General features: G+C 37.9%; 2 protein-coding genes across 8 annotated transcripts in view; both read right to left on the reverse strand.

Annotated features, from left to right (window-relative positions):
- Positions 1-8165, reverse strand: part of LOC138000244 (uncharacterized) — a 37346-nt gene extending 29181 nt beyond the window's left edge. Inside the window, exons 1-2 of one of the 7 annotated variants that reach the window (XM_068846516.1) lie at positions 7115-7187; positions 4949-5025 (exon numbers count right to left, since the gene is read on the reverse strand). In XM_068846516.1, the coding sequence (XP_068702617.1) occupies positions 4949-5017 (69 nt within the window). In that variant the 5' untranslated portion in view covers positions 5018-5025; positions 7115-7187. Of the gene's footprint in view, positions 1-4948; positions 5044-7114; positions 7261-7984 lie in introns of those variants that run through there. The other 6 variants (XM_068846614.1, XM_068846569.1, XM_068846596.1 and 3 more) reach the window with 6 other exon arrangements.
- A 3178-nt stretch (positions 8166-11343) lies between these two features.
- Positions 11344-12578, reverse strand: LOC137978659 (uncharacterized). Its single transcript, XM_068825678.1, has one exon. The coding sequence runs from the start codon at positions 12244-12246 to the stop codon at positions 11551-11553; it is 696 nt and encodes a 231-aa protein (XP_068681779.1). The 5' UTR covers positions 12247-12578; the 3' UTR covers positions 11344-11550.
- Positions 12579-14537: the final 1959 nt, after the last annotated feature.

Here is a 14537-nt window from a genome sequence, read left to right on the forward strand (position 1 = left end):
ATTTCAAAAAATTTCTGGGGGTTGCGGGGAGGGGGGGGGGGGGGGGGGGAAGACATCTCCCCGGACCCTCTTAGGAAGTCTGTGGCCTTCGGCCACTCGGGACTTTTTCCACAAACAATAAATTCTAGATAGAACCCCGCTTGCGTTTAACTTTTTCTTTCAAATATCAGAAGTCATCTTCAAAAAAACACCATGTTTCATTGCTCCCCTCTCCAAAAGAAACTGAGAAAATTTGTGCTACCCGTCCTCTATCCGTCGATTCTCAATAACTAACATAATTCAGAAGTTCTCTACAACCTTGGATCAAACTATTATGCAAGAAGATCGAATTTTAACGTTTTTCTGCGTTCACTCAATAAATACAATTGGTTCAGTCACAGCTCTCATGCCTGTCAAAATACTGCACTATGTGAGTAATATATAAAGGCATAAAAGGGGTAAAAAAAATTATTCTGGGGTGCAACACATCTTTAAGTGCATTTTGTGAAGATCGCATGCACGTCTACTTTACTAGGTATTTCCGTTTTGAAAGTGACCTACGTGATATTATTATCTTCAATAACGAGGATAATCATGACTCCTTTTTGCACCGGTGTTTTGTGTCTTTTCTACATCTCCTTCTGTGTGGGAAACCGATACATGCTCATTTAACCCAGTTTTATCGTTTATATAAGCGAAGCCAATACAGAGTGTGTAATGGCAACCCACTTGGGAAGTTTAAAAATGTTTATACTTTCAAGTACAGACAGAAGGACAATTCGAAGCTTGAACCATTATTTGTTTGGAGAACCGAGTCACTAGAAGGTTTCAAATAAGAAAATAAATAGAATTTAAGCTTTTTAGAGTACACGCAGAGGTGACTCAGTGTTCCATCTACTGTGGTTTTTAGTCAGTGACTACATCCCGGTTGTGACTGATTCTATGAGGAAAAATAACCAAATCTTGCTTGAGATGTGCGCGGGCCAAAACTGAGAAGTCTATGGGCAAAGGAAACTCAACATTTGCCACGATTAGGCCAGACAAGCATAAATACTAGATCTGCATCTTACAGCCTCTGCGAAATTCCTGGTACGACATTGCGATATACTTTACAATTATTTTACAATCGCATTCTTGCATAGACAGTGGTCATATGATGAAATTTTCTCCAATGTGAATGTCTTTCCGGTAATCAATTTTGTTCCCGGAGAGAAACAAAAACATAGTGAAAGTGAAAACCCTTACTCTTGAACAAGTACCATTACAGTAGCAGTATACTGTATACGGTCGTTGTCTAAAATTCGTCGCGGTTTCTATTCAGTTCCGTTCAGCTCAGTTCGATTGATTTAGCCACAATACATTACGCAAAAACAACATGAAAAGAGATTATCACATGGCAAGGGAGCCTAGAGGAAACCATGGGGCTTCTAGGACCTGGACCCCCTCGTTACATCAAAGAATACGAAACAGAAAGAGCTTACATGGATTGATGGACTACATAGATTGCTTAATTAAATTAACATTAAACATAGCACGATGTTCTCCTTATATATTACCCTAGTAACAAGATCAAGAAAGTTAGAATGCTTAATTAAATTACCATTAAACCTAAAACGATGTTTTTACGCTATAGTAAGAAGAACAAGAAGGCGAAGACATCAGAATCAGATTAATGACACGGCAAAAGATAGTTTTTAATCTTAGATTGAAAAGAATATAATGAAAGAGCATTTCGAATGTCAGAACATAATTTATTGAAGAAGACCGGGCCTTGGTAAATGATGGAAAATTTGCTTATATTATTACGGCAAAATGGAATGTAGAATCGGTTAGAACCTCGAGTATTGTAGCAATGAACCTGATTCGTACGCAAAAAAAAAAAAATTCTAAAAGAGAGAGGAAGTAATTTATTATTATAAGAATGCATAAGTTTACCTAGGTGCAAAGAACAAATATCTACAAACTTAACGAATTTTAAGTCTCTAAATAATGGATCAGTATGTGCATCAAAAGGCATCTTATTCACAATTCTAACAATACGCTTTTGTAGCAAAATAAGACGATTAAGGTTATTAGGGTATGTTGAACCCCAAACTATAATACAATATTGAAAATAAGCGTAAACTAACGAATAATACAATGTTTTCAAAGCAAGCTTAGTGAGACAAGGACTTGATCTACCATTAATACCAACAAATTTAGAAATTTTGCCACCAATGTGTGAGATATGTGGTTGTCATGAAAGGTTTTCATCGAAAATAACACCAAGAAAAGTGACTTCCGTAACTCGGATCATCTTGTGACCATTAATTTCAATATTTAAATCAAATTCTTCTCTTCTTTACCTTGGTTTGAAGATTACACAGTTCGATTTCTTAACATTTAAAGATAACTTATTTGCTTTAAACCAGTCATATAACTTAGGCATTTCAGAATTTATGGTATGTGTTAAGTCTGGATATCATTATGTGAGAAAAATAAATTTGTATCATCAGCAAATAAGGCCAGATCATAAAGCCGGGAAATATGACATATATCATTAATATAGATTTAAAAGAATAAGGGACCAAGGACTGACCTTTGAGGTACACCACACAAGATTTCCTCATAGGAGAATGAAATACCATTTAATTCGACATACTGTAACCTGTTGCTAAGTTGCAAGTTGCAAGTCCACGGATCCCATAATGCTCAAGTTTACTAATAATGAATCGCAAAATTAGGCAAATGATCAGAAACATCCCTAAAAATAGTCCACTAACTATGTCGTTATGAAAAGAATTTGTAAATATATTATCAAGAAGAGAAGCAGAATGAGAGGTTATTCGCGTCGGTCGTAAGATTAAAGGAACAAACAAATTGGCATAAGTAACCTCTAGAAATTCACTTATCAGACTATGTGAATGGTAATTCATGAGATTCAATTTAAAACCACCCAACAAGTAGGACAACTTGTTTTCTTTTCCAATTTTGGCCAAAAGATAATTGAAATTTTCAACAAAGTTATTAATGTTAGAGTCTGGCGGTCTGCAGATGACACCAATAACTATGTTTTTGGATAAAGGCCGGCGGATTTCAATGAACAAAGACTCAGTGGAAGGTGATGATGTGTCAGTGATAGCCAAATCTGGACGAAGTTGAAATTCTAGATCATTGTCAACATAGATTCCGACACCTCCACCAATTTAATTGGGACGGGGGTTGTGAATAAACTCATACCCATCAATGCCAAAAGAATACCCAGAATCTTTAAGCCAGGTCTCAGTTACTCCCATTATAGAAAATTTACTATCAATATTCGCAAGAAAACGAGTAAAATTATCATCAGGGTAGACTACATATTTTTTGATGAAGTAATGAAAAACAATTCAAATTGGTTTGCCGTAAAGTAATCACAACTAACCGTATTAAAATTAAAATTAGAGTCGGGATCCAAGTCACTTGAGAGAGCTAGGTTCCTGTTTACTGGAATAAGTGGATTAAATTTAAAGCTAAACAATCGATCACTATTAAAGTTCACGGTACCATTAGCAAGTTCATAAATAGCAACACTAAATTCGTCATCATCAAGATGACAGAAAAGTAAACTATCAGTAGAAATACCTGAAGATAAAACAGTTAGTTTGCTTTTCCTCGGGATGACGCTTCTCAGAAGGCAGCAAATTCATCTAAACTTGAGAGGGAGCGAGCAGATGAAGAAGAACTATCATCTTTATTAAGGAAGACTTTGCCTTGCTTGGTCCAAACAAACTTGAAATGATTATCTCTCTTAAACGCCTTCACATCTTTCAATAGCCCACTTGTTCTCTGGGTAAGACTCTCGTTTAAATAAATACGATTCTCGGTCGGAAAAACCCAAATCTAGGGTTGACTTGCCCTGCAGTTGTCTTTTTAAGCTAAGGATATGATCACGGGTATTACGTCGTGTGAACTTGACAATAATCGGTGGGATTTTACCCTCTGGGGCTGGCAATCTGTGACTGCCGGATGGAAAAGTCTTGTTAGTGAAATTGATAACCGCGGTCCGGAGAAGATTAACGACACTTTTCACGATTTCATTTGTATTCTCATTCCGCGTAACCGGAACACAGAGTAATTCTAGCATGTCCCGACGAATATACTGTTTTACGTTTTCCATCTCACTGTCACAGGCTACAACCATGGATTTGAGCATTGAAACTCGTTCACATAATCGCTTGTTCTTCGTTGACAGAGAGTCGATTGATTCTCTCATCTCTTTCGTAGATTTGGCAAATTCATCATACTTTGAACTCAGAAAATTCAGACACAGCATTTGGAAGAACTTGGTGAATAGATCAGTGAGAAATTCACTTTGCTGCTTTAAGCAGCGGTCCAAAACATCTTCGAAGGACGCCATATTTCCATCTTCACTTTGTGCATGGTTGTTCATTATGTCATCTTGTTCTTGGTTTGTACCCGGGTTAACATTTGTCTCCTTTTCGCTTCGTTTAGGTGGCATTGTTACCAATCAGTAAAATAATTTAACTTATCGAAATAAGTTAGGATAATAAAGACCATACAGAAGTAAACGGAGCACAGAGCACAGAAATGTACGTCCACACTCCACTCTTAAATATATTGAGCAAATTATGGGAGTTAGATTTACCAAGGAAGCCCTATTCAAGCGCAGTTTGACCTTCCTATGCCTTATTTACCTCTGAAACTAAAGTTGAATATTGTGAGAACAAGGCATATTTTCACTGCCAAGTGGATGTCTTAAAATGCAATCAGTGTATTTACGATGTAGTACTCCAAGGAGTCCATTTCTTAAAAAGACCTTCAAATGCACTTCTTTCTCCAATTTTCGGGGATTTCATTATCCTTCCCTCTAGGCCTTCAAATCAAAGAACTTGTTTACAATGTGACACTGTCCCTTTTTCTATGCATTCTATAGGACACGTGTATTAGAATAAATAGTTCGTGGTTCATAAGTTACAGCTGAGGTTACCTTTAATGTCCCGAAGGATTTTGACGAGCACGAAGACTGGCTAATCAGGTTACGAGTTGCATCATCCATTGTACAACCTGACAAACAGCATATTAAAGCTGCATTAAATTTATCTTCCTTATTTGATAACCACCTCGACCTAAATGAGGGAAAATAATGACCTTTCAAAGACACCAGACGCCTAGTAACTTGGGTGCTGTAAATTGCTAGTTGTCAGTACCATGGATCTGCAAGAGATCCTGAAACCTTCTGGTTCACTTACTATACCCAGTGGATACCTTATGTTGCAGTGATATTCCGAGCAGAATACTATTCAGGTACTGTATAATAACTTAAATGTTATGTGATGAAGAACAGTTAATTCAGCTCTGGGTTACAGGCAGATTGGTTCAAATATAGTCAATCAAATCAACATACGTTAAAAGGCCTTTTTCAGGTGAAAAAAGAAAAACAAAGAACATTGAGATAAATTTGCAGGAGCAGATGGAAACAAGGACAACAGAGAAATCAGATCATGGTTTTCATCAAGATGGATAGAGCTTAACCAATGAAAGATTAGAGTAAGCAAGGAAACCAAAGGAACCAGAGTTGCTTTATGTGAGGAGTGAAGCTTCGCTTGTGATTACTTTTATATATGGATTTCGTGAAATTTCCTGTGTACGATTCAATAAACAAAAAATAGTTCTAAGCGTACTGTATTGATAGCCTTAACGATTCACCAGAGGATGTATGCATTGACAAGGTTAACAAGCCAAGGAAGTTTCTTGTATTTTTATTCATTTCAGTCATGCCAGATGAGTGCTCTGATCCGGCGGTAACTGAAGTGCTCTTGATTTCGGTTGGCCCATACAAGTAACATTCTACCACACTATATGAGTGGCCAAATGGTAGCCTTCTTGCGTACAGTCTTTAATTTGAATTTGTTTAGACATGGCCACAAACTGATTTACATTTTTCCTAAGCTTTTAACTGATTTTAACTTGTAAGACAGTCCATACAGAAAGTTTATAATTATAAGCGGAAAGATACTCAAACTTAAGATTGTTTTGATGTGGGCGCTGTCTCAATCAAGTTTAGTGACCACATCCCAATTGTAGTTCTCTGAAGAAGGAAAATGTTAGGCTTCCTGTTTCACCTCCCAAAGTTCCAAAGGAAATAAAGATAACTGTTACTTAATGCTTTCGGATATAGGAACTGCACAGCAAAACCTTTTGTGTTGTTAACACTGACATTGCTAACAGAGGAGTTTGTACTATAGCTTCTGAGTTCTTGAAAGATGGCATCTTTGCCATAAAAATAATTACTTCATCTTCATTAACGGAACTTGCTACGAAAAGTGAAATAAGACCTCGGTGATGTTATTATGGTTGATTTATATACCGTATAGTTTCGCCACTGAACTCTAACCGCAGCTTATCAGTGACGAAGTACAACTGATTAGCCCAATATTGGACCTCAATTTGGAAATCACTTTTGATCATGCTAGGGGCAGAAACAACTCGATGAATCAGCGAGCCTACTCGCTACGTCTGCTACGAGCAAACTTTAAATAAACGTTCTAAAATGTTACATAAATGAACAGATTATGACGGCTTGCATGAAGCTGCTCGGTAAATTCAGTATCACTTAATTGTCTAACATCTTCTTCTGGATATGCAGCGGATTTTGAGGAGATAATCGGACGATTCGATTACACTAAAACAGAAACACACCATTACCACCGTTGGCCATAAAAGTGCTTCAGTTTGTTCCCGCTTAAGGGAGGCCAAATTTTGCGAGTATAAGCCCGGCTCCACAACCAAATGCTTAAGCTGAACCTTGCAAAGAATCTTGAAAAATCCATTAATTTACTCCAGTCTCCATCTCGCCAATGTTATGACTCTAAGTTCATTCGAATTTCAGAGAGGTTATTAATTCCGAGGAAAGTTAAAGCAATTTTGCCCATGCACTACGTCATTGTACAAAACCATGCGGAGGGATAATATTCTGCAGGTCTTGCAAGGCAGCGTAATGTCTCATTTTCAAAGAATGGCTTGCAGGGGATTTTGTGGAGTCTTTAGAATGTGTTAGCACCTAAAAATGGTTTGCCAACCTGTATCACTGATTGTCAAAAAGTTCTTCCATGATCTCGGAAAAGAAGTGATACAGTGTATACCCAAAACTTACCTAAGAGAGTGCTTTATAAGCTCCCAAGTCTACCCCCATAACCTGCAAACTTGAAATGTGGCCAAGCTTGTTGTGGTCAGCGTGTGACTTTGTTCAACATACACTTAATCACAGATCTTGACAGTTCGACTAAATTTACGGCCAATAACGAGGCGAACTAATGTCAGTAGACAAAGTTTGCAACGACGTTTCGATGCTAGTCAAACAACCGATTTAAAGGACTTCGGTCTTCATCTTTTAAGACTGAGTAAATTGATTTTCTTAATTTTTGCTTTTTGCATAGTAAATACAGTGAATATTATAGCACTGCTCAACGATCAGTTTTTCGCATGCATGACTGATGTTCTGCGTAGCTTTATCCACGAAATACAAAATATGTCTGAGCAAACGCGTTTAAATGGGGAAATTAATTGAAATGAAACAAAAGAGCTAGAAATATATCGACTGTTTCCAACGCTGCATCTTTCTGTGAAATGCACACTTTGCCAGCTAAAGCCTTATGCGGAATATCTTAGAATTCTCTTACGCAACATCACTGTTTAGTTATTAAATTTAACATAATCTTTTCATTTTATTTTTTTTGCTTGCCTTACTTGTCTTCAGACCTATTTTCTGTCCTTATTTATAGGATTCTATGTTGTGCAGTTTCCTTTTTCAGCACTGAGTTGCTTGAACATTATTAGTGTTGTTTTTCATTCGGTCAATTCTTCTTGGAAGTTAATGAGGAGCCACCTTTTGAAAAAAGTATTATAGTTGGGAGAACGAACTTTTGAATAACAGATTCCGGTTTTTTTCCTCTACTTTTCCGTTTTATGTAGCCTGGGAAAAAAGCGAGAAGAGAAAATACGAAAATATGGAAAAACTACTTACCTTGGTCTCTTCTCAGATATGCGGCTTGTATCTTGCAAAGCTCTCAGTCTGCGATTTCTTTGAACTGGTCTTTCGAATTCTCTATTGCCTCGCGGAGAAAAACTTCATTGATCTGATGGTGGAAAAAATGCTTTTGGTCAAGGAAAAATAAACCAGTGGTTTGAAATAGTAACATTTGTGCGGAACTCAGAAATCTCTTATTAGCCGGATATGACGCGCCGGAAGGAACATCATTCCATCATTGGAGCGAGGTTGAGGCATTGTAAGTAAACAGGAAGCGGCAAATAATGCCAGCAATTTGTTGCCTTTTGCTAGACTGATTGGGTCTCTGAGGTCTCCTAAATGGTAAACCCAATGGCTTCACGTATGATGCTTTAGAAAGGAAGAGAAATGAACTAACTAATGAGACTGAAACACTTTACTGACGCTTACACTAAATAGTTTAGCGATCATTAAGACGGTCGAGGGAGTACACTGCGGATTGCTTAAGAAAAAGCAATTAAAATGTGGAAAAATACCATCCTCCTCGAGGAGAAGACTATCTCTTTATTCACATGCCTTCCCACCATTGAATGGCTCAAGTTTTTACCAGCAAAATAGTGATCTGTTCCGCCCTCCTCTCTTCTATGGTTTTTAGGGCGGACACCCTAGTGTATTTCCAAAAAAAAATCACATACGTGAGATAAGTATTTTCGTATGACGTTAAAATGGCCTTAATTACCAATACAGGAGACAAGGCATAGCTTGTATGCAGTTAGTACAGGTAATGAGAATGGAATATCTTCGAAAATAATCGGCAGCGGGACTTCCTTTGTTCTTGCTAACTAACCAGAAAGTATATTACTTGTTTTCTTATATATTCAAACTTCATACGACATTTCACAGTCAGATAAAACGACGCCTAAAGCAAGAATCATATGAGTAGCGTGTGTGTGTGTACATTGGAGTGACAGTCGGTTTGGCTTAGTAAAAGTTATTTCGAAGGTTTACGTGGCAATGGGATTCAGTTTTCGTACGGTATACAATAAGACCAAACTGAATAAGCCACAATTGCGACTGAGTCACCAAAATAAAATAAACCGCTTAACCTTCTCATTTGGCGCGGTTCTCGATTTTTAAATGAAGAAGAAGACAGTGAAATTCCTTTTTTTTTTCATTATGGAAGGCAGATTGATACCGTCCTTTATCAAGTTCTTATTGAGATTCCCACTTTAGGTTCAAGCAACTTTATTATGGGGCATCGTCAAACCAAAAGGAATGAGAATAACATGATTGTCATGACCAACTTAGAGGTAACCAGTAATAGGTAATACATGTATGTTCACCCTCTGTCGCTCCATAATTATATCGGCACAAAACATGCATCTTGCAATTAGGTCTGGTGAAGGATAACTGGATAAATTATTTTGATACCAAAGCAACTAGTTCATTTGGATCATCGAGTTTTCTAACAGTGCGTCGTGCGAAATGCACTATTTAAGGAAGAAAACAAAGAAAAGGGGCTCTATTGGAGCCCAAAATGGGACTATATTTGTTATGAAATGGTGTCTTTGACAGTTAACTGAATCATGCTACTGATCAAAAACATGATACCGGAGAAGATATGAAAATTCTTCCCATGCATCGTTGAATCGCTGTGCGGACCGGGGCTATAACCATGGAAACTTAGCGTCAAAACGATGTACCAAAATAAATAATGCCTAGTTTTTGTAACATGAATTCCATTAAAAACTAAAGAAGAGAGCCATTTGTCCGAGCAGTACTTGCCTTTTATAATCCGAACTCGTTAAACTAAGAAAAATGAAGAAAGTCATTGAAGTGTCTCTAACGCGCGTGGGCCACAGCCTCAATTTCTCAGTTTTGGCGAAGCGGAGCTAATTTTACAAATAAGAACAATATCCTGAAAGCAAATTTTGATATCGAAACACATCATTGAAATGGCAGGCCCTATTGTGCTGCATTGCATATGTCAGTCGTCTTAAATAAAAGTATCCTTGTAGCACTATCTGCATTCTTGGAAAGCCGTCTTAAAATTTATACCAAATACGGAAAACCAATGAAAAATCATGCACTTTACATGTCGCTAAACGATATGTGGCGACGTACCTGTTATCATTAAAACCGTTACGAGACCCATTGTATAGTAAATTCTTACAATCATTCATACAAAATACGAAACTAGTTGTCATGAAAAAAGTGGGTTGTTTATTATAGCCTGTTAATTGTAAGGGCATGATCAATGGCCGATGATCGACCTAGGATGATTTCAAATTATATCCAACCCTTTCATGAACATTGATCCCGCGACACCACGGCCACGAACCTCTCCCAGGGTATTCAGAAAATACGAATTTCCGTAAATATGTTCTGGCAACCATGGGGGAACCGTGTAATAAATTTTCTAGTCTTAAGAGGATAAGATAAAAACAAGCCCGTCAGTCCTTTTATGCCAGAGAAATCGAAATTTTAGTGGAAGAGCCATTGTAATATACATACAATTGTGACTGGAACCCAGGCCCCAGTTGTTCAAAAGGTGTATGACGCTATTCACCGGATAAATCACCACTATCCATTGGATAGCGCAATTGGTTTCGCTATTATTTATCCACTCGACAGTGATTTATCCCAGCGGCGGACAGCGCTATCCATCGTTTGAACAACTGGGGCCAGGTTTCGAAATTCGCTTTAATTGCTGCAAATCGTCGAGACAACGTTTTTTTGACGAATGCGGGGAATCCATTAATTTTTTCTTTTCAGTCTTAGTTTCCTTTTCAAATTAGAATCGTTTCACAATGTGTTTTTCGAACTGAGATAAATCATAGCCACGAAAAGCATTTAAGATAAGGTGATCCGGCTTTAATCGCAGTCCGATTTAATGGTGATTGCTCGCCGTATCTGTTTCTGTCAAAAAGGAAATTTCCGTGTACGCTCGGTTCTAATCATTGTTGTTTGTTGACTTCAAAATTTGAGACTTTTCCCTGGTCAAGCTGTCTCTTCGGAGGCACCCAAGTCCATAGAACAACAATGAAACCCTTCCCCATTTCGCTGTCCTAACTGTGTCATCACAATAAAACGAGGAACTTAAACGAGAGGCTTTGCACACATTCAGTAATCACCACTTAGCAAGGACGTTTGGGTGTATTTTCAGTGTGTGGGTGGGAGGGGAAGAGAAGGGAAATAAGCCAGCTTATAAAAGGGACGGCCAGTTCAGGGAGCACGAGTTGACACCCACGTACTCCGGTCCTTTTAGAAAATCTTGAAATCTAAAAAGCCATACACGATAAGAAATGCTATTTTGAACAGCCATAAAAGTTTAAAAATTTTGTTTACGCTTGATTTCGCCAGCACTACAATCTAGCCATATTAAATCAAATCATTTATTTCAATGTGTTAGTCATAAGTATTTCCATATGAATTAGGCTCCACTTAATTCAGTTCAACAAAGGTCAGTTGCTCTGTCCATTCGTTAAGGTGGCTGTAACCAAGAATTCAAGTTTTTTATCAATTTTTGGGTTGAATATGATTTGGCACAATTACGTTTTTTTTAGACGTTTCGCCCGATGTGATCAGCTATTGATGGGAGAAGATTTAGCACGGGATAATTCTCTCATTTTTAGTTTGTATTCAATAGCCTCGCTAACGGAACGGTGTTGAATTTTCCGCTCAGTTGAAATGAATCCTTTTCTCGAACCCTCATCTTGTCTCCGAGCAGGAAATTTGCTTACTAAAATCTCGCCTTCACTCTTGCTTCTATGCCTGACAACTTGCTTCTCCGCCAAATCCGAATGATGAACAAATTTATTACTTCCTGATTCCGTTAAGCTTTTTGGATTTTCAAAACGTGAAATTTGCCAAGAACCAGTAGACAGTGTACTTGTCAAGTTTCGTGGTCTTCTTCCGTGTCCTTCGTTGTACCCTTGGATCATCCTTGAACCTCTAAGTCTTTCTACTAATACGTCGGTCCCACTGCATCGACGGTCTGCATCGCTGGTACTTTTGCTTGGGTTGTGGTTAATTGGAGGGAGAAAGCCTGATTGTAAAACCTTTCTTGTCAAGCTGTTAAAAGAGGCCATATTGTCCAGGGAGAGATTTCCCAAAGCATATTCCAATTGCTCTTCCCTTCGTTTCTTTCGTTGTTTCAAAGAGAGTTCATCTAGCTCTCGAAGTTTTTTCTGCAGTCGTCTCTCTTCAAATTCGTTTTTCTTTGTAGTGTCATCCGCTATTTCGCTCGTCAGGGAACGTTTTTGGTCTCCAGAGAACATTTTGAGTCGAACGATATATATATTTTTTACTTCGCAATCAAGTAAACGTGACTTGTTTGATTCAGCTGACAACAGACCGTAGTTGATTATCGTGCCGGTTTAACGCTCCGCCTATCGGGCATAATAGTAAATATTGATTATTGATGTTTCATGGTGCAATGCGCCTAGGAGAGGGAGTCATAGTAGTTCAGCCATAGTTTATTTACCCACGAGGTGCTTAGGAGTCGTAACTCGTTGAAACACTCTGGTGCAACCTTGATCTACCATACAGGACAGACTTCAAACACCGAGAACTCGATGCCTTACTCAGTGCGAATTGTATGTGTGGTCGGTTTACGTCCCACAGGGTTATGAACATTGAAGGGTTGTGAGATGGGGCCTAAGGATAATAAAGCAGTTGCTTAGCAACAAAGTTGACAAGTCAGTTGTCCTCTCGCCCGTTGCCAAGCAATTTTGCATTGGTATGAACATCAACAGACACATCGATTGATGTCTTTAACATTAATAAACCCATAAAGTCATATTACACAGCTGGAATGAAAAGAGAGAAGAAAACACTTGGACACCAACTATGGACTGAATATTTAATTAAATAGAACGAAAACAAACTAAACATCGACTTCACCAGCATATATTAAATAAAATCCTGTAAATGCCAATCGAATCGGTACAAAACATCGGACAGTCGTCGCGACTTCAGTACTTATAAGAAAGAAAGGAGAGGAAAGTGGGGTACTGGGATATTTCACCTAGCGTCCAAATATCGGAAACCACAGTCGATACGATACTATGTTTTGAGCAATACAAGGACGATTTTCGTAAATGCCACCTGAATTTTTCAGGTGTCTACGTATAAGAAACAATCGTTCAAATTGTCTGGATAAGTGCGAGTATCACATATATACATTAATTCCACAAGGCCGATGAGCTCTTAACTTCGAAGTCTAATAGTGATGGCGGTTATGAATCATAACATTATTTGAGGAGATGTCCTTCAACTTCAGCCAAAGAGAGCGGTGTCATGCTGTAGTTCAGGCCTACTATAAACTCTACTAAAACATCTTTGCATTTAAAAAAAACCCTTTAGTTTCGTTACTAAGAAGCAAAATAGCAAACCAAAGTTATTTTCTTTCCTTTATATCCAATAATTTGAGAGAAGAGCTTTTTTTTTTCCTTCAGCATGCCTCAACCTTACTTAAAAGGTCAAAACATAAAGACAGCACGTCAGCATATTTTCTGTTTATTCATAACTGTTCAAGTGGTTACCTTAAGTGCCCATTGATTCAAGGATTTCCATTTTCATATTGTACAGAAAAGAACCAATATCGGCCGTCTCTGTTGATGGAATTTCATAAGCGTTGTGCCCGATTTCCATTTCCGCGTTACTGTAGCTCTTGTAAAGCTTCAGTTAAATACTGCAGGATACTTTGACTGTCGTGATTTTACAAATTCTACCTTTTTTAGCTCATCGCCGCTCCGTTACTTTTGTTTATGCCTACGTTTGCTTAATTATGACAGAAAGATAATAGAATAGTCTTTAATCGAGTAACTCAAGCGTGAGCACCCTGACACGACTGTTTACCGGTTTGAAAACCGCTTGTTCAATATTTCAGATGAAGTTCGGACTACTATGAAAGAACAATTAAAGAATAATTAAATGACTGATGCTGACATCTGGGTGGAGAAAGGAAAATTCAAACAAAACAAAATGAGAGCATATTCCAACCGAGTTCAGACCAGTCAACCAATAAATTTAATGTGGTTTGCGGTCATGACTGCACGTGAAAACTAAACATATGCCGCCTAAAGCGATGAGAAACAAATGGTCATATTTCGATTGGCTGTTAACGTGCTACCTCTTTGCCTTAAGATACAAGTGATAATTGCGAATGGGTTGTAATTAACGTTTTGTGGACGTTAAATAATTATATGATTGACTGTTGATTGATGTTCCTAGCTTCTTAAATTTTAAATTTCAGATTTCGTAGTTTTCTATAAATTAAACACATTAATATTGTAAGGAGTAAAAACTACTCTTAATTAAAAGTTCAGTCAATTTGTTCGAAGGGTGGATAGCGCTATCCACTGAATAAATCACTATCATCGGCACCTGATAACTCAATTGCTTTTGCTAGTGTTTATCCGCTGGATAGTGATTTATCCACCTTTTGAACAACCGGGACCAGTTTTATGAGATTTTCGAGTAAGCCTCGGATAATTCAAGTACGCTGTTGATTTGCTTCTTCAACCGTTTCGGATTTCACCGTCCCTAATACTTTCTAAATAGGCCG

The sequence above is a fragment of the Montipora foliosa genome, chromosome 1 (genome assembly GCF_036669935.1).
Source record: "Montipora foliosa isolate CH-2021 chromosome 1, ASM3666993v2, whole genome shotgun sequence".
NCBI classification, from domain to species: domain Eukaryota; kingdom Metazoa; phylum Cnidaria; class Anthozoa; order Scleractinia; family Acroporidae; genus Montipora; species Montipora foliosa.

Excerpts from the sequence above, each read along its gene's own strand:
- LOC137978659 (XM_068825678.1), bottom strand. The coding sequence starts at position 12,246 with ATGTTCTCTGGAGACCAAAAACGTTCCCTGACGAGCGAAATAGCGGAT.